Raw genomic sequence first — 20,870 nt, 5'->3', positions numbered from 1 at the left:
AAATCTCGAAAAACTACTCTTCTAAATCATTTGTACTCATTTTTGTATACTTTAGTATAAATACATGTTAATTTTGATTGATGTTTTTTTATGACTTTATGTAAACGAAAAGACACAAATTCGCCCGCTTTCTCATTGAAAATAGGTACATTTCTAAATATCACTGTCCTGGTCGCAAAAGCAAAGTTTGTGGGGAATAATAGCCATTTTCTATACTTTTTAGGCATAAGCAATTATGAAATAACACTTACTACCCAGGATAATTCTTTTTATATATAGTGAAATCATTGGAGAGGATTCCCACTTTCCTTTTTTACATATATATAAACAGTTCACCTAAACACAGCAGAGGAATTCACCTTTTATTGAAAAATAAAGCTTAAAAAAGTATGGCTCTGTCCAAAAACATAGAATGTTAGCATGCCCAGTTTTTGGGCAAAAATAATTGTGAAATGTTCCACTTTAAGGTGCAGCATGGTGGACTTAGAGGAACGGAGCGATGACTGCAATGCAGAATGAGGTTTGTGTACCAAATCTAAGTGGGATATCTATAAATGGATCGCCCTGTATATGTACAATGTGTCCATAAAAAAAAACTTCCTCCGGTGATGATCAGATGCAAAACTAAACTTTACCCATCCCCTCCTGTAGCACAGGGGACCCGACACTATCCAAACAACGAGACCCCCTAGGACCCCAGCGATCATTAAACTTAAAATGTTAATAACAATCACAAGTCAATAATTATAATAAGCGCAATACCCAGTGAGATTTCCCAGCCCTTCAGAGTAACATAATACATAGTCTCATGCAGATGAAGCAAAGGGTTTGGGTACCACAAAGGCTTTTAGGGGTAGAGGTAGGGCTAGGTTAGAGTTGAAGATAGGGTTTGTTCCCTGACACTGCTTCGGGGGGTCCCCTTGCACCACAAACCCCGTACCGTTAACAGAGCCGACAGCCAGGCTACGAGTTATACACAAAACCGCGAGTACATCTTATACATGTTCTATGTTGCATACGCGTTACATATACAAGTGGAATTAAAATCTCCACAACCACCCTCATCCCCACCACCACATACCCTTTTCCAAACACAGGGGATTCGAAACGCGTCAAATGTTTGGAAGTGGTTGGGAATGTAACAAACACGCATTTGCACCGACGCACACACACGTGTAACTCAAAAGACAAAGATCCCCTTTATTGCCTTAAAAGACTGTTGGAGCAAGTGCTGTCATTGAGCACCTATGACAGCCAGCACGGCACACTATGGGGACCGGTGGCCACCACCACTTCCGGCTGCCTTTGTCTCCCTCGTGGCGATGTTTACACATCCCGCCGGCTACTTATTTTAGGCCAAGTCAACCTAGGGGAGGGCCAGGTTCAGTTCAGATAATCATCACCAGTGTTGGCCGCTAGCGGAAATCGAACTCGGTCGTCGGGTTTTTAGTGCAGCGCACTAGCCACTCGACAACCGCACGCATCGGTGCACGCACACACTGCATGTGCACCCCCATGCGTGTATGCTCAACATCACACCCGCACACAAGCATGGACGCACACACTAATACACACGTGTAGAAGTTCACACACTCACACCCATGCACAACTCTGCACATACACAATAAAACAATCACAAGCATCTCTGGGCAGCTGCCTGCACAGAATGGTAACTTCCCCTCTCCATGTATTCATCGTTGGATGCAGTGGCCAGGTGGCTCGGAGGGTCAATGCATTGAGCCGGCATCACTGAGAAAATAGATTCTGACAGTTGATGGTCTCAGCCAGGCCACAAATTATTGCGGACAAAATAAATCAAATAAAATGTGTTCAGGACTTAATTTGGCAAGGTTCCAGCTCTGAGAATCACAAAGCGCAGTTTGACCGTCATGCACCGCCCTGCAAACGTTCTGCATGGATTCTCCATCTCATGGGCATGCCATGTTTATTTGGGTAAATATTTGTGTTTTGTAATCACAAGGACAAAGACCCCCCCCCCCCCCCCCCGTATAGCCTGAATAGACTTTTGGGGCAAGTGCTGTTGGCGTGCACCTATGAAGGCCGGCACGGCACACGAGAGGGTGGGTGGCCAGCACCATGCCCAACCATCTTTGTCTTCCCATGTGGCGACGCAGCGCACTTATCGCTGCGCCATGGCTCCCCACACACGCGCACACATACGCACGCACACACGGATCTAAAAATCACACGCAGGCACAAACCTCTCCAACACCCCTCGGTGACTTGACACCTCCCGACCCCCGTCACACGAGGGTAAAGTCCCGACTGCTCCCCGCGCCGTTGCGGGCAGGTGCCGCGTACCCATTAGGGGGCTCCCCGGACCCCCCGCGCGAGGACTCCGGCAAAACACCCGAACGCAGGACGATCCCCCCGCCCCCTCTTCCCGCCGTGCCCTGCTGGGCCCCGGAGTACCCGGGGTACCCCAGCATGGAGCCCCCCGCGCCGCCGCCGCCCCCCGCTCTGCCGTTGCTCCCCATCGACTCGGGGATGGTGGAGAGACGGACGTCGCCCGCGGCGACGGCGTGACCCGGGCCCGGCCCAAACGAGACGGTAGGGCCTCCTCGCCTGGAGGTGGTGGCGGCGATGGGGGTGGCGGCGCCAGTGGTGGAGGAGCGCACGGAGCTCTGGGCGGAGCCGTGGGCCGCGTGGAGCGCGGACTTGGAGGCGGCGACGGAGGAACGGTTCGAGGTGCGGCTGGAAGGACGCAGGCCCAGGGCGGAGCGGATGGAGCCGGCGAAGAGCGGGTTGTAGCGCGGCGGGTGGCACGAGTAGGTGGTGTAGCGGTCGGGCGGCATCGCCGACACCATGGAGGAGCGCACGCTGCCGGACGCGGAGCGCGGAGCCGCCACGTCCTCACTGCGCACACAGAGCCCCACTGAACCGTTAGCAGATTGCTACTAAAAGCAGTTGCACCGTTCAATTCCGTTCGTCCAGGCGAGTAGAATTCAATCACATTTATTCGATGCGACGTTTCTTACGGGATATAACAGGTCCCTGCAGGGTGGGCTGGTAGGACAAGTCTCTGCACTGTCTATTGCTGATTTTACACCCAACAGCACGAGATTTCACTTCGTTAAAGTATTGAAAGGGGACGGACGGACGGACACATTAATCTATTGCAGGCTGGTACACTCAGTATTGTGCAAATTGAGAGCGTCTTCCCACCTTTTTGCCCTCAAAATCGTTGAGGGTTCTTCGGACAAATTAACCTCTGTAGAGGAATGGAATGGTGAAATCCTTATTGACTGAAATCTGCTCATTTTGGAGCAATGTATCATAAAATCGTTAAGGGCTGGGCCGAAAAATGACAACTGCATTTTAAAATGAGGAATTGTTTCCTGGTATACGGTAGTATGGGGCTTTTGAAAGGGGACGGACGGACGGACACATTAATCTATTGCAGGCTGGTACACTCAGTTTACAACTTCGTTCCTACCAGTATTAAGCGACACATATATAGACACGCACACACATAGACACACACACACATATTCACACACACAGCCTGTTGGGGCAAGTGCTGTTAGCGAGCACCTATGAAGGCCGGCACGGCACACGAGGGGGTTGGTGGCCAGCACCACGCACGACTGCCTTTCTCTCCCTAGTGGCAATGATTACACACCGTACCAGGTACTAATTTGAGACTGAGTCGACCGAGGAGGGGCCCAGGAATGGTTCAGGTAATCGTCACCTGTTCTTAGCCATGAGCGGGAATCGAACTCGGGTCACCGGGTTGATAGCGCAGCCCGCTAACCGCGACACGAGCGCTCCCCACACGTGCGTGCCCCCATGCCTACGCGGTGTTGCGTCTCACTGGATTTCGTTCATGATCTCCTCCTCCTCGCGCCGCTTGCGTCTCCGCCGGCAGCAGCAACAGCAGCAGAGGAGAAGCAGCAGCAGCAACGCCAGCAGCGCCAGCGCCCCAAGCACGATACCAGCGATGGCACCGGCGCTGAGAGTTCCTGCACAGACACAACACGGCCCCCCCTCACCACGTCACGAATGGGTGATGGTGTTGGTGTTGGTTACGGCATTGGTGATGTTAGGGATGCAGTGTGCGCGATGGTGAGTGATGGTAATGGTGGCGATGGTGGCACTCACTGTTAGTGATGGCCACAGCCATGACGCACGTCTCGGAGCCGACGCGGTTCTGTGCGGTGCAGCGGTACGTGCCACTGTCATCCTGCGTCAGGTTCCGCAGCATCAGCGTCCCCAGTACGGCATCTACAGCAACGTCGACATCAATAGCATCAACATCATCCTCAATATCCTCAACCTCGACATTATCATCGTCAACAATCGTGATCTCCATCTATCCCATGCCTGTGTGCCTCCCTGTATCACCGTGTCTCCCCGTGCCCCTGCATGTCTCCCTGTGCCCCCACGTCCCTACGTCCGTGGTCCCTGTGTCTCCCCGTGTCTCCGTGTCTCTCCTTGTCTTCGCGTATCTCCCCATGTCTCCCCATGTCTCTCCTTGTCCCCAGATGTCTCTGTGTGTCCCCGCATATCTCCCCATGTCTCCCCGCATCTGCCCGCGTCTGCCCGTGTCTCCGCGTGTCTCCGCGTGTCTCCGCGTGTTTCCGTCCCCGTGTCCCCGTACCCGCCGTGGCCTTGGCTGGCAGGGCCCCGCCGACGCGCTCCCACACATAGAGGAGCGGCGAGGAACCCGCGGAGGAGGCGCAGGACAGCGTCACATCCTTCCCCAGCTCCGAGGCCCCCGCCGTTGTGCACGTAGGTGCCGTGGGCCGCGCTGCACACACACAGGTACATGGGCACACAAAGACAAAGATCCCCCATAACGCCTTAACAGATTGTTGGGGCAAGTGCTGTTAGCGAGTAGCACCTATAAAGGTCGGCACAGGACACGAGGGGGTGGGTGGGTGGCCAGCACCACGCGCGACTGGCTTTGTCTTCCCAGTGGCGATGTTTACAAATCGCATCAGGTACTCATTTGAGGCCGAGTCGACCTAGGGGAGGAGGCCCAGGACCGGTTCAGATAATAGTCACTGGTGTTAGCCATGAGCAGGAATCGAACTTGGGTCGTCAAGTTTGCAGCACAGTGCACTGACTGTGACACTACCGCTCCCCACATGTACACACATACACACAACAGCAACAATCGCCATTCGCCACGAAGTGGCGGCGACATCACCACGGCGCTGTGCCAGGCTATGTGCACGTTCAGGCCACGTGAAGTGTCGAACGCCCGCTGGCAGGTCACGGGACAGGCCCAGGTGCCATGGGTTCACTGAGATGACTAGCCGATGCACCACCTGTGCCCCCGACTGTGCCAACAACACAGACGGATGGGTACAACAACCACCGTTTCCCCCCTCCTGTGGGTCCCCGTGGGTCCCCGTGGGTCCCGTGGGTCCCCGTGGGTCCCCGTGGCCGCCATACCGAGCACACTGAGCTGGATGCGCTGCCGGTCGATGCCCGGCGCCTTCTTCACTTTGCACTCGTAGGTGGCGCTGTCGCCCGCTTGCAGCGACGCGATGAGCACCGTCGCGTTGCCCTGCGCCACGTTGCCCGCAAACGACACGCGCCCGCGCAGCGACGCCATCTGGGTGAACACCTCGCCCCCCTGGCTGGATATCACCTGACCAGGGGGTTCCCGAGGGTGGGCGGTGGGGGGGGGGGATAGAGAGTACACGTGGGTTAGTTGGCCTTGGGGTATGCGTGCAGGGGTATGCGTGCAGAGGTATGCATGGGAGTAAGGGGGTAGGGCTACGTGTGCGAGGGGGGAGACGAAATGGGTGGGGGCACGGGGGTACCATGCTGTCCCTCTGGTTGGTGTCGGGGTTATCGATGGTCCACTCCACGTCGAGAACGCCCGTGTCGCCCGCGTCCACCGTGAAGCTGCAGTCGAGCGCCGCCACTTGGCCCATGGCGCGCTCCACACGCGGGGTCGCCGTCGTCACCGTCACGCACACGCAGCGGCCTGCGAGCGCACACAAAGGTCCCCCGTATAGCCATGACAGACTGTTGGGCCAAGTGCTGTGAGCGAGCAGCACCTATGAAGGCCGGCACGGCATACGAGGGGGGTGTGGGTGGCGAGAACCACGCCTGGCTGCCTCTGTCACCTCCCCAGTACCAATTTGAGGCCGAGCGCACACACATACACCACCCCACACGAGCACACATACACCACCCCACACGAGCACACATACACCACCCCACACGAGCACACATACACCACCCCACACGAGCGCACACATACACCACCCCACACACGCGCACACACATACACCACCCCACACGAGCGCACACATACACCACCCCACACGAGCGCACACATACACCACCCCACACGAGCGCACACATACACCACCCCACACGAGCACACATACACCACCCCACACGAGCACACATACACCACCCCACACGAGCGCACATACACCACCCCACACACGCGCACACATACACCACCCCACACGCGCGCACACACGTACACCACCCCACACGAGCGCACACATACACCACCCCACACGCGCGCACACATACACCACCCCACACGCGCGCACACATACACCACCCCACACGCGCGCACACATACACCACCCCACACGCGCGCACACATACACCACCCCACACGAGCGCACACATACACCACCCCACACACGCGCACACATACACCACCCCACACGAGCGCACACATACACCACCCCACACGCGCGCACACATACACCACCCCACACGCGCGCACACATACACCACCCCACACGAGCACACATACACCACCCCACACGAGCGCACACATACACCACCCCACACGAGCGCACACATACACCACCCCACACGAGCGCACACATACACCACCCCACACACGCGCACACATACACCACCCCACACACGCGCACACACGTACACCACCCCACACGCGCGCACACGCGCACACACGTACACCACCCCACACGCGCGCACACATACACCACCCCACACGCGCGCACACATACACCACCCCACACGCGCGCACACATACACCACCCCACACGCGCGCACACATACACCACCCCACACGAGCGCACACATACACCACCCCACACGAGCGCACACATACACCACCCCACACGAGCGCACACATACACCACCCCACACACGCGCACACATACACCACCCCACACACGCGCACACACGTACACCACCCCACACGCGCGCACACGCGCACACACGTACACCACCCCACACGCGCGCACACATACACCACCCCACACGCGCGCACACATACACCACCCCACACGCGCGCACACATACACCACCCCACACGCGCGCACACGTACACCACCCCACACGCGCGCACACATACACCACCCCACACGCGCACACACGTACACCACCCCACACGCGCGCACACGTACACCACCCCACACGCGCGCACACATACACCACCCCACACGAGCGCACACATACACCACCCCACACGCGCGCACACATACACCACCCCACACGAGCGCACACATACACCACCCCACACGAGCGCACACATACACCACCCCACACGCGCGCACACATACACCACCCCACACGAGCACACATACACCACCCCACACGAGCGCACACATACACCACCCCACACGAGCGCACACATACACCACCCCACACGAGCGCACACATACACCACCCCACACGAGCGCACACATACACCACCCCACACACGAGCGCACACACGTACACCACCCCACACGAGCGCACACATACACCACCCCACACGCGCGCACACATACACCACCCCACACGCGCGCACACATACACCACCCCACACACGCGCACACATACACCACCCCACACACGCGCACACACGTACACCACCCCACACGCGCGCACACGCGCACACACGTACACCACCCCACACGCGCGCACACATACACCACCCCACACGCGCGCACACATACACCACCCCACACGAGCACACATACACCACCCCACACGAGCGCACACATACACCACCCCACACGAGCGCACACATACACCACCCCACACGAGCGCACACATACACCACCCCACACGAGCGCACACATACACCACCCCACACACGCGCACACATACACCACCCCACACACGCGCACACACGTACACCACCCCACACGCGCGCACACGCGCACACACGCACACACGTACACCACCCCACACGCGCGCACACATACACCACCCCACACGCGCGCACACATACACCACCCCACACGCGCACACACGTACACCACCCCACACGCGCGCACACGTACACCACCCCACACGCGCGCACACGTACACCACCCCACACGCGCGCACACGTACACCACCCCACACGCGCGCACACATACACCACCCCACACGAGCGCACACATACACCACCCCACACGAGCGCACACATACACCACCCCACACGCGCGCACACATACACCACCCCACACGCGCGCACACATACACCACCCCACACGAGCGCACACATACACCACCCCACACGAGCGCACACATACACCACCCCACACGAGCGCACACATACACCACCCCACACGAGCGCACACATACACCACCCCACACACGCGCACACACGTACACCACCCCACACGAGCGCACACATACACCACCCCACACGCGCGCACACATACACCACCCCACACGCGCGCACACATACACCACCCCACACACGCGCACACATACACCACCCCACACACGCGCACACACGTACACCACCCCACACGCGCGCACACACGTACACCACCCCACACGCGCGCACACATACACCACCCCACACGCGCGCACACATACACCACCCCACACGAGCGCACACATACACCACCCCACACGAGCGCACACATACACCACCCCACACGCGCGCACACATACACCACCCCACACGAGCGCACACATACACCACCCCACACGCGCGCACACATACACCACCCCACACGCGCACACATACACCACCCCACACTTCACTTTGCGTACACACCTGCACGCACACGTGTGTCTGTGTACACACACACCTGCACGCACACAAGTGTGTGTGTATGTGTGTCCGTACATCGTGGTGACGTCACCGCCACTTAGTGGCGAATGGCGGTTGTTGTACATCGTCACTCGATTGATCGAGGGGGATTGTATTGTTGTTCCAATCTCAGAACGAGTCTCTCCCAGGGTCCACACAACACACACGTGGAGACCTTAACACATGGCCCACTCGCACATTCACCTGCTGAATTACCCACCCGGTGGCTACTACGATGATGATTCTTGTGGTGGTGGTGATGATGAAGTAACACCAGCAGCATTTGTTTAACAGGCCTGACTCTGCTGTGACCCAGACGTTTAAAAACAACTGCTGCCAGATGATAACGGCTGTGAAGAGACGATAGGACGATGCATTGAAACGACATTCTTGTTTACGTGTGGGTGCACAACATAGTTCTGCTTACACACACACGCATATATCTTTACGCATAGCCAGTTAGGCCAGTACACATTCTCCACATTTCTCCAAGAGATGTATCATAAAGCCCCGCCCTGTCCTCGTCCCCCCCACCACACCCCTGTTCCCTGTGACACATTCTAGTCTCCGTGCTCCGAGATGAAGTGACGTCTTCGGTGCCATTTCTCTGTGGGTGTCACCTCTGTGGTGGTGCCCTCTTGGTGTGGGCGTCATCTCTGTGGTGGTGCTTATGTTACTGTTTGTCACGCGGAAAATAATCCTTAGATATTGAGTTGGCTGAGAATTTAACCCCGGAGGCATCACGACTCTCAGCATCAGCACGAGCACGCGAGACACAGGCGTGACCCACATAGAGAACACACAGTACACACACACACAAAGAACAATACACGTGGGTAGCAACACACACGGCACATATATACCAATACGCAACACCAATACATAGCACACATATAGCATATATACATATATAGAGAAGACACACATAGCATAGAGTATACACTCTCACATTACACATAGTATATACATCTATACACAGAACGAACACAAAGTAAAATACACATAGCATATATATATACTGTATAGGAGGCACGCATAGCGCACACAATATACACAAACCACAAACATAGCACACACAGTATCAAGATACACGAAATGCGTGACACACTTTACTAATGTTCAATCAATGATCCAGGAGAGCCAAACCGAGCCGTGTGACTCTCTCAGGAGGGTCCTGCCGCTGATGCTGCGACTTGGGGTGTTGACTTGTAAGATGCTGTCGGACAATTAACGATGACACTTGTGTTTGTTATTTCACATGCGGGCTAAACCTGGAGCACCCGGGAAAACCCATCCCCGTACAGATGGACACAGATGGAGAGTAGTCTATTTGCTGTACCGCCTTCTCCTGGCGAGGAGCCAGGGTACGGCTCCTCTTCGACGTCCACAGGAAGGGAGTTTCACAACCCATCTGTGTGTGACCCACCAACCCACACTGCTGCTGCCTGCACAGCGCTGGAGCAGACAGCCACGTGCAGCAGCACAGCCATCACCACCCGACCCACTTAGACAAAGATCCCCCGTGTAGCCTTGACGGGAAAGTGCTGTTAGCGAGCACCTTTGCACGGCTCACGAGGGGGTGGTGGTGGGGGTGTCCGGCACCACGCCCGGCCCGTCTGTGCCGTCTGTGCTGCCCGTCCCGTCTGTGCTGCCCGTGCCTTGAGCCGTGACGGGGAAACGAGTCGCAACCCAAGTCTCTTCTACTCAGCCGAGTGCGTGGTGGTGGTGATGGTGGTGATGGTGCAACTGGGGGCTCCTTTATGTGCGCGAGTCGGAGTACCTGCGAGACTTTGTGCACCTGTGGTTGTGTGTGTGTCTGTCTCCTTGTGTGCATGTCTGGGTGTGCCTGTGTGTGCATCTTTGCGTTTGTTTCTCTGTATGCATCTCTATGTATCCATTGAGTATCTGCGCGTGCATCTCCCTATCTGTGTATCTGGTTATGTTTCTCCGTGTGCATCTCTGTGTGTGTGTATATCTGTGTCTGTATCTGTGTGTGTGTCTGTGTTTACTCGTGTATATTCATGCGGATGAGATCTCGCTAGAACGAGCAGAGAGGGAATGAGCGTGGTTCCAAAGGGCAGGGGGTCGTGAGGCGGTGAGGGTGATGGTGAGGAGGCGGTGAGGGTGATGGTGAGGAGGCGGTGAGGGTGATGGTGAGGAGGCGGTGAGGGTGATGGTGAGGAGGCGGTGAGGGTGATGGTGAGGAGGCGGTGAGGGTGATGGTGAGGAGGCGGTGAGGGTGATGGTGAGGAGGCGGTGAGGGTGATGGTGAGGGGGACGGTGAGGAGGCGGTGAGGGTGATAGTGAGGGGGCGGTGAGGGTGATGGTGAGGAGGCGGTGGTGATGGTGAGGAGGCGGTGAGAGTGATGGTGAGGAGGCGGTGAGGGTGATGGTGAGGAGGCGGTGAGGGTGATGGTGAGGGGGCGGTGAGGGTGATGGTGAGGAGGCGGTGAGGGTGATGGTGAGGAGGCGGTGAGGGTGATGGTGAGGAGGCGGTGAGGGTGATAGTGAGGGGGCGGTGAGGGTGATGGTGAGGGGGCGGTGAGGGTGATGGTGAGGAGGCGGTGAGGGTGATGGTGAGGAGGCGGTGAGGGTGATGGTGAGGGGGACGGTGAGGAGGCTGTGAGGGTGATAGTGAGGGGGCGGTGAGGGTGATGGTGAGGGGGCGGTGAGGGTGATGGTGAGGGGGCGGTGAGGGTGATGGTGAGGAGGCGGTGAGGGTGATGGTGAGGAGGCGGTGAGGGTGATGGTGAGGGGGACGGTGAGGAGGCGGTGAGGGTGATGGTGAGGGTGATGGTGAGAGGGACGGTGAGGGTGATGGTGAGAGGGATGGTGAGGGTGATGGTGAGAGGGACGGTGAGGGTGATGGTGAGGCGGCGGTGAGGGTGATGGTGAGAGGGACGGTGAGGGTGACGCCGAGAAGGCGGTGAGGGTGATGGTGAGAGGGACGGTGAGGGGGCGGTAAGGGTGATGGTGAGGAGGCGGTGAGGGTGAGGGGGCGGTGAGGGTGATGGTGAGGGGGCGGTAAGGGTGATGGTGAGGGGGCGGTAAGGGTGATGGTGAGGGTGAGGGGGCGGTGAGGGTGATGGTGAGGGTGATGGTGATGAGGCGGTGATGGTAGGTGTTGATGAGTAGGTGGAGGCGAGGGGGTGGTGAGGGTGTGGTGTTTGGCCTGGGTGTAAAGATTATAAGGAACATGACCCCCGGGCTAACAACCCACGTCACACACCTCACTCACACGCTCAGCACACACAGAGACAACCATCCCTGCTACACCACTCGCATGCTGTTACGGTAAGGGATGTCGGTCAGCATCCATCAAAGCCAGCACGGCACGCCCGGCCGCCTTTGTCTCCCCAATGCTGCACGGTAATTGGGGGGGGGGGGGGTAACCACACAGCCGTACGGTCACTATGGTAACCACATACTTGCATAGCAACGGGGGGGGGGGGGGGGGTAACCACACAAGCGTGGTGAGAGGCCGGAGATTCCAAAGGCGAGAGAGAGAATTCCAGCACAAGAATGACAACAACAACAGCAGCAGCAGCAAGACGACGCGGGTCTCCATGTGGCGCGGACTTCAGCACGGACCGGTCTGGGCCCGGCATCTGGGGGAACCGGTTTAGTGGAGCGGGGGGGGGGCTCGGGGGTAGGGAGGGGGGGGGCTCGGGGGTAAGGGGGGGGGGTAGGGAGGGGCAACGGGGGCCCAGGGGGGTACCCAGTCAGGGGTGGAGAAAAAAATCCACATTCTAGTGGCGGGGTCAGCCTATCTTGAGCGCAGCTACGGCTGACTGCACGCAGTTTTGCACTTTAATTATTGATCATAATATCTGTGGTGTGCTGCTGCGATGGCAGTGGTGCCCTGGCACAGGGAACAAAAACCAACTGCGCGCATTCGTCAGTAACGCTGCGTGGCTTTGAAGGGAAATGTAAGCGGTAGATATCTCGTAGGCCAGAGATCTCGCTTGATTCATCTGGCCTCTCTGCGCTATGAAGGGTCGTTGCCCGAAACGTCACCTATTTATGTTATTTCTCAGTCTTTTTGGCTAATGTGCCGAGTTGTAATTTTATTAACTTGGGAGAAATGATGCCGATGATGATGTTATGAGTGGGGATGATGGTTGTGATGATGTTGCTGATTGTGGCTGTGGTTGATGATGATGGTATGGTGGTGTTGGCCGTGATGGAGGTATAGGGGATTGTGGTTATGATTATGAATGATGCGATGATTATTATAGTGAAGATGGTGGTGATAATGAATGATGTGGTGATAATGAATGATGTGATGATAATGATGTGATGATGAGAGAGATTATTGTATTAGTTGGTGGTGGTGGTGGTGATCATGGCCGTGGCAACGAAGTTATTGTAAATCACAGAGCCTAGTTAGGGACTTATTTACCAGAAAGTACCGGGTACCTATGATACTGATGCACAACGGGACAAACACATTCGCGTCGCTGTGGAGGTGTCGAGAAGCGAGGAGCTCTCTCCCTGTGTTAGGCACAGAGAGCTCTCTCCCTGTGTTAGACACAGAGAGCTCTCTCCCTGTGTTAGGCACAGAGAGCTCTCTCCCTGTGTTAGGCACAGAGAGCTCTCTCCCTGTGTTAGGCACAGAGAGCTCTCTCCCTGTGTTAGGCACAGAGAGCTCTCTCCCTGTGTTAGACACAGAGAGCTCTCTCCCTGTGTTAGACACAGAGAGCTCTCTCCCTGTGTTAGACACAGAGAGCTCTCTCCCTGTGTTAGACACAGAGAGCTCTCTCCCTGTGTTAGACACAGAGAGCTCTCTCCCTGTGTTAGACACAGAGAGCTCTCTCCCTGTGTTAGACACAGAGAGCTCTCTCCCTGTGTTAGACACAGAGAGCTCTCTCCCTGTGTTAGACACAGAGAGCTCTCTCCCTGTGTTAGACACAGAGAGCTCTCTCCCTGTGTTAGACACAGAGAGCTCTCTCCCAGGGGCTTCGCTCGCCGTAAAAACACGCAGCACGTACATTTTCACTTTAAACTTTCGTGACTGCAGGAATTAATTTTTTTTGGTTCTTTCGGTAAAGTCACGTAGATAGAAAAAATTATAGTAAATTAAAGTTATTCAATTTCGATTTAAAGCTTTCGTGACTGCAAGGATTCATCTTCTTTGGTTCTTTCGGTGAAGTCACGTAGAATGAGAATTAAATAATAAATTGATAAAATAAAATAACACAATAATATTCTCACGACGTTTCGGCCACAACACAAGCGGCCTTCATCAGGTGAAGGGACGAGACTGTCTGGTAGGACAGCGCTGGAGTGAAAAAAGCCACGTTCAGATCACGACCTTTAAGTTGTGTCAGAAGAAACAAAGCGCCTTGACAAAGGAATTAGCATATAATTTAGCATTGAAATGGCCGAGTGATTAGCTTGTAACTGGTCACAGAAATGGCTATGTTAAAGTTAAAGCATACACATCCGCAGAGGCACCCTTGACAAAGGAATTAGCATAGAATTTAGCATTGAAATAGCTAAGTTAAAGCATACACATCCGCAGAGGCACCCCTTGACAAAGGAATTAGCATAGAATTTAGCATTGAAATAGCTGAGTGATTAGCTTGTAACTGGTCACCTAGTACTAGGTGCCTCGGTGAATGTGTATGCTCTGACTTTAAACATAGCTATTTCTGTGACCAGTTACAAGCTAATCACTCAGCTATTTCAATGCTAAATTCTATGCTAATTCCTTTAGGTGCCTCGGTGAATGTGTATGCTCTGACTTTAAACATAGCTATTTCTGTGACCAGTTACAAGCTAATCACTCAGCTATTTCAATGCTAAATTCTATGCTAATTCCTTTGTCAAGGGGTGCCTCTGCGGATGTGTATGCTTTAACTTAGCTATTTCAATGCTAAATTCTATGCTAATTCCTTTGTCAAGGGGTGCCTCTGCGGATGTGTATGCTTTAACTTTAACATAGCCATTTCTGTGACCAGTCACAAGCTAATCACTCGGCCATTTCAATGCTAAATTATATGCTAATTCCTTTGTCAAGGCGCTTTGTTTCTTCTGACACAGCTTAAAGGTCGTGATCTGAACGTGGCTTTTTTCACTCCAGCGCTGTCCTACCAGACAGTCTCGTCCCTTCACCTGATGAAGGCCGCTTGTGTTGTGGCCGAAACGTCGTGAGAATATTATTGTGTTATTTTATTTTATCAATTTATTATTATATTCTCATTCTACGTGACTTTACCGAAAGAACCAAATAAGATAAAGTTATTCACTTTCTTTTTAGTTTTTTATTCGTCACGAAGATCGAAAAAAAATACTTTAAAAAGTTAGTTCTTCACTTTTTTATTATTTTTACTATCTTCGTGACTTTACCGAAAAAAACAAAGAATACGCAGCACATAATGACCATTAAGCCTCGTTGTTGGATATGGTGCTGTTGACGACGACCTTTGTAGAAGCTAGGACTGTTCATCGAGGTAAAAATAACCCACTGTGAATATAATATTTTCCTCATTAAAACATTTTTATGTTATTTTTGCGTGCGTGTAAATGGTAAGTCCCTTCTTCTCCACCCTATTATTTTTCAAGTCGAGTTGAGATGCGTTTCTTTATTAAATACTGATAATAATTTGGCGGCAAAATGAATAATTCGCGGGGGAAATGACGATTGGCGGGGAGGGAGGGCAGAATCATCCCGTGGGATTCCACGGATGCCATCGTCTCATCGCGAACATTATCGATGAGATGTTGACGGGTCTGTGCTCTTGTTGGTGGCTGAGTCATTGCTAAATGTAGAGGTTAAATAACTCCCTCACCACGCCCGTCGCCTCCACACCTCGGCTCGCAGTCACGGACGCACATTTCTAATCACCGCGACCGAGGAATGCAACATCATCAATACATTCTATAAAAACACGTCATATACAGTATATTTATAGACTGTATAGAGAAGAGAAACGGAGGTAGCTGCCACGGCGGTGGTGTCATGATGACCACCCAGCAACCAGCCACCGCCGCCTCCTCCACAAGAACCGCAGTGACCTACGTGGGGAAGTATGGACTAAGACAAAGGCTCCCCGTGTAACATTTGGCAGACCCTTGGGGCAAGTGCTGCTGTTAGCGAGCAGCACCTATGGAGGTCGGCTCGGGGCGCCAGCTATGACGGTGTGAGGCCAACCCCACGCCTGCCCGGCCGCCTTTGTCTCCCCGGTGTTGATGTTTACTACAGACCGCACCATGCATGTGCCCTTCTAAGACTGAGAAGAAGAAGAAGAAGTGTGTGGTCACAACCTCCCGATGAGCGTAGTGGGTTGCCGGGCTGTAGTACAATGCTGTTATTGTTGAACTTGCATCTTCACACAGCGCGATATTCGTTGTGCGCCCCTCGCTGAGAGGTGTCGTCACACAAGCTTTGGGGGTACACACACTAATACACACACACTAATATACACACACACACACACTAATATACACACACACACACACTAATATACACACACACTCACACTAATATACACACACACTCACACTAATATACACACACTAATACACACACACACACTAATACACACACACACACACTAATATACACACACACTAATATACACACACACTAATATACACACACACTCACACACACTAATATACACACACTAATACACACACACACTAATACACACACACACACTAATACACACACACACACTAATATACACACACACTCACACACACTAATATACACACACTAATACACACACACACACTAATATACACACACACTAATATACACACACACACACACTAATATACACACACTAATATACACACACACTCACACACACTAATATACACACACTAATACACACACACACACTAATACACACACACACACTAATACACACACACACACTAATACACACACACACACTAATACACACACACACACTAATACACACACACACTAATATACACACACACACTAACTAATATACACACACACTAACTAATATACACACACACACACAAATATACACACACACACCACGGGGTACACACACTAATACACACACTAACACACACACTAATACACACACACACTAATACACACACAACAACAACCGCCATTCGCCACTAAGTGGCGGTGACGTCACCACGACGCTTGTGCCAGGACATGTGCACCTTGAGGCCACGTGGAGTGTCGAACGCCCGCTGGTTGGAGGTCACGGGGCAGACCCAGGTGCCACGGGTCGACTGACTGAGATGACTGGCTGATGCACCACCTGTGCCCCCTACTGTGCCAACCTGCTGTGCTTTAGCCACCCGGCGCTCCGCTCGTTGTTGTGAGCGTCGCTCCTCCGCCCTCCGTTGTTGTTGGAGGGCGACTGCCTCCAGCTGCCCAGTAGCGTCCTTCACGAGCCTCCTCCACAGAGGCCGATCTTGACACCGCTGGTACCAGTCATCGGCAAGTCCACTCAGCTCCACGTCCTCCTGTACCACATCACTCCATCTCTTCTCTAGCCCGTGCCGCGCCCGTTTAGCCCCCTCGATCCGGCCGAACAAAAGCTGTTTCGGCATGCGGTGGCTGGGCATGCGGGCTACATGACCCAGCCAACGCAGCCTTGCCTGCCGGAGGAGCTCACCGATGGGACCTTGCCCAGATCTTTCAAGGCTTTGTGAGATCCTCACACAATCCAGTCTGGTTAAACCCAGGATGGATCGTAGGCAGGCCAGCCTAAATGTTTCTAACCGGCAAAGGTGTTCCATTAGGGGGGTCCACGTTTCGCAAGCGTAGAGAAGGGAGGGAATGACCGTGGCCGAGAAGACCTGAAGCTTAGTGGAGCGACAGACCAGGTAGCTTCCACACAGCGTTACGGAACCGATGAAAAGATATTGCCGCTCGACTGATTCGGAGTGAGACCTCTGCTGTTAAACTGGAGCCGGTCATAAGCACACTTCCCAGGTATGGGAAACTCTCCACTCTCTCCACAACTGCCCCATCACCGATTGGGAGTTGTGGGGGTGGAGTGTCCGATGGTACAAAATACCCAGGCAGGTGCTTAGTTTTGGTGGGGCTGATGGTAAGGCCCCATTCTCTTAGTGGCACGCTCCAGTCTCAGCAGCAGCTTCTCCAACTCCTCCTCTGAATGAGCAGCTATTACCAAATCATCAGCATACATAACGTGGTTGAGCAATAGGGGTACACACACTAATACACACACACACCACAGGGTACACACACTAATACACACACCACGTGATACACACACCACGTGATACACACACCACGGGGTACACACACCACGGGGTACACACACCACGGGGTACACACACCACGGGGTACACACACCACGGGGTACACACACCACGGGGTACACACACCACGGGGTACACACACCACGGGGTACACACACCACGGGGTACACACACCACGGGGTACACACACCACGGGGTACACACACCACGGGGTACACACACCACGGGGTACACACACCACGGGGTACACACACCACGGGGTACACACACCACGGGGTACACACACCACGGGGTACACACACCACGGGGTACACACACCACGGGGTACACACACCACGGGGTACACACACCACGGGGTACACACACCACGGGGTACACACACCACGGGGTACACACACCACGGGGTACACACACCACGGGGTACACACACCACGGGGTACACACACCACGGGGTACACACACCACGGGGTATACACACCACGTGATATACACACCACGGGGTATACACACCACGTGATATACACACCACGAAACCGGTAAGAAATAGCGCGGGAAGATATCAGCTGCAGCAGTTACAGCTGATGATGATGACTGAGGAGGATGGAGAGATGATAATGATTATGGGGATACAGTATAATAATGATAGTGATTATTACAATGTGGAGGAGATCATGATGATTTGACAGCCGTGTGCATTAACAATTAATGTGTCACATTGACATCGGTTTAACAATGTCTCGGCGCTGCCGAGACTCCGGGAAGGCAAACCCCATCCGTGTTTTCATGCATAAAACAAATGCTGCGTGGCAACTCTTTGGCTCGGAAAGCCGAAATTCTGGCCGAGGGAGTCGCCTGTGTATGCACTGCTGGAACGAGAGAGGCCGAGAGAGAGAGAGCAGTCCCCCAACTCATCATCAGCAGCAGCCTCACGCGCACATCATCAGCATTGAGGCATAGGGCGCACATCTCCTGGTCACAACCATGCTCACTCGGCCAGTAGTGTGCATTCCACATTCATATGGCCGGCAGGATAGGAATTTTATATATATAGGACGGCCACTTCTGATCTTCCCCCACAATGTAGTACCTATTTCATCGGCCACAGACGGAGTGACGATGGGCTAAGAGTGAACGGCCCCCAAACAGGAGTTGAACTCGCAGCCTTCCACTCGCGGGTCGCCGCTCGCTCGACCCAGGAGCCACCTGGGCCGGGTTCGCTGCATCGCAGTGGCGAGAGAGGGACCTGAACTCGGCTTCGTGAGCTCCGAGGCCGGGACGGGAATCACTCGCCTCGCTGAGCATGGGATTCCACACCCAGACAGGACGAGGAGGAGGGGGGCGAGGAGTGGAACGAGGTGGAGCGGGACGAGGTGGAGGAGCGAGACGAGGTGGAGGAGCGAGACGAGGTGGAGGAGCGGGACGAGGTGGAGGAGCGGGACGAGGAGGTGGAGCGGGACGAGGAGGTGGAGCGGGACGAGGTGGAGGAGCGGGACGAGGTGGAGGAGCGGGACGAGGTGGAGGAGTGGGACGCTCACGCACCGTGATGAATGGCAGTGACAGCGCACGGCTGGAAGCTAAAGCGCAAGGTCCCCACCAAGCTCACGGAGACCTCGGATTCAAAAATCAACTTGAAGTCAGAGCACAGCATAGAGCCAGAGTAATATAAACCACGAGTTTATCCTCGAATTAAGACCCAATAACATCTCGCAGTTCAGCAGCATTGATTCAAGCGAGCCTGACTGATGAGACCCCCAAAACACCGCCGCCACCACCACTACAAGCTCCATCCATACCCCCCACATCTCCCACTCTCCCCTACAGACTCCTATCCCTGCCGCTTCCCCGCCCCTCACTGAGGGAGGCAGTGGGGGAGCGGGACCCCCGATGGAGACCCCTCCACGGAGACGCCGGCACTCACCAGACAGGAAGGAGAGGAGCACGAGGATCGGGAGGGAGACGCGGGCCACTCGCACGTCCATGATCCCCGACTCTCCCACTCCTCTCCACGGATCACGGGGTCTCCAATAATGATGCTGGAGGTGGTGGCGATGGCAGTGGGGATGTGATGATGGAGTTCACGTGGAACTGATGGTGATGCAGCCTCTGAGTTGATGGTGTTCAGTGGGATTTGATAACGATGCCGATGCTTTCCTCGGGCAACTGACGACGACGATGATGTTGCTGGTGACGATGGTCGCGGGGAACTGCCGGCGACGTTGCTGGATGTGAAGTTCGGGACGACGCTGCAGGCGAGGGCGGCCACAGGAGCAGCGCATGGGACTCGCGCACTCGAGTGAAGCCAAACATATGGGCGGGGGGGAGGGGCGGGGGGAGTGAGAGGGGCGGGGCTTGAGGAAGGAGGAGGGAGGGGCGCGTTTTGAGGGAGTTGAAGTTAAAGTTGCCACCTTTGAGATCTACGATTCTGGGGTGTTTCGTGAGAATATCTCTCACAATAGCTAAAGAGGGGAACAGCTGCATTGAAACGTCTTCAGTGGTGTATAGCCGCCATTATTATTACGCAACTGACACAATCCTGGGCGGCTTTTCGTGTCTTTGGGACGACTTACAGATTTCCCCAAGATTACCGAGTCATGGACGATACCGGGAATGCCTGGAACAGGTGGCAAGTCGCCTTGGAGAGGCGGGGCTT

The 20,870-nt window shown here is 54.6% G+C and overlaps 1 protein-coding gene across 1 annotated transcript; it reads right to left on the bottom strand.

The window, feature by feature from the left end:
• Positions 1-349: 349 nt before the first annotated feature.
• LOC116948230 (coxsackievirus and adenovirus receptor homolog) lies at positions 350-20,523 on the bottom strand. The gene is made up of 7 exons (XM_032964726.2): positions 20,139-20,523; positions 5,796-5,962; positions 5,422-5,620; positions 4,622-4,771; positions 4,123-4,245; positions 3,836-3,983; positions 350-2,877 (listed from the first exon to the last, which is right to left on the bottom strand). Exons 1-7 carry the CDS (start codon positions 20,197-20,199, stop codon positions 2,265-2,267), a joined length of 1,461 nt encoding a protein of 486 aa, XP_032820617.2. The 5' UTR covers positions 20,200-20,523; the 3' UTR covers positions 350-2,264.
• Positions 20,524-20,870: the final 347 nt, after the last annotated feature.

This window comes from Petromyzon marinus, chromosome 32 (genome assembly GCF_048934315.1).
Source record: "Petromyzon marinus isolate PM22_M1 ecotype Great Lakes invasive population chromosome 32, UKy_Petmar_22M1.pri1.0, whole genome shotgun sequence".
Taxonomy (NCBI): Eukaryota; Metazoa; Chordata; class Hyperoartia; order Petromyzontiformes; family Petromyzontidae; genus Petromyzon; species Petromyzon marinus.
Note: the sequence above shows the minus strand (reverse complement) of the source record. Positions and strands in the feature narration are given on the sequence as shown.

Coding starts and splice junctions, on each gene's coding strand:
- LOC116948230 (XM_032964726.2), bottom strand. CDS start 20,199: ATGGACGTGCGAGTGGCCCGCGTCTCCCTCCCGATCCTCGTGCTCCTC. Junction 5,963..20,138: donor GCTCCTCTCCTTCCTGTCTG/GTGAGTGCCGGC, acceptor GTGCGCTCGCAG/GCCGCTGCGTGTGCGTGACG. Junction 5,621..5,795: donor CCAACCAGAGGGACAGCATG/GTACCCCCGTGC, acceptor CCCCCTGGTCAG/GTGATATCCAGCCAGGGGGG.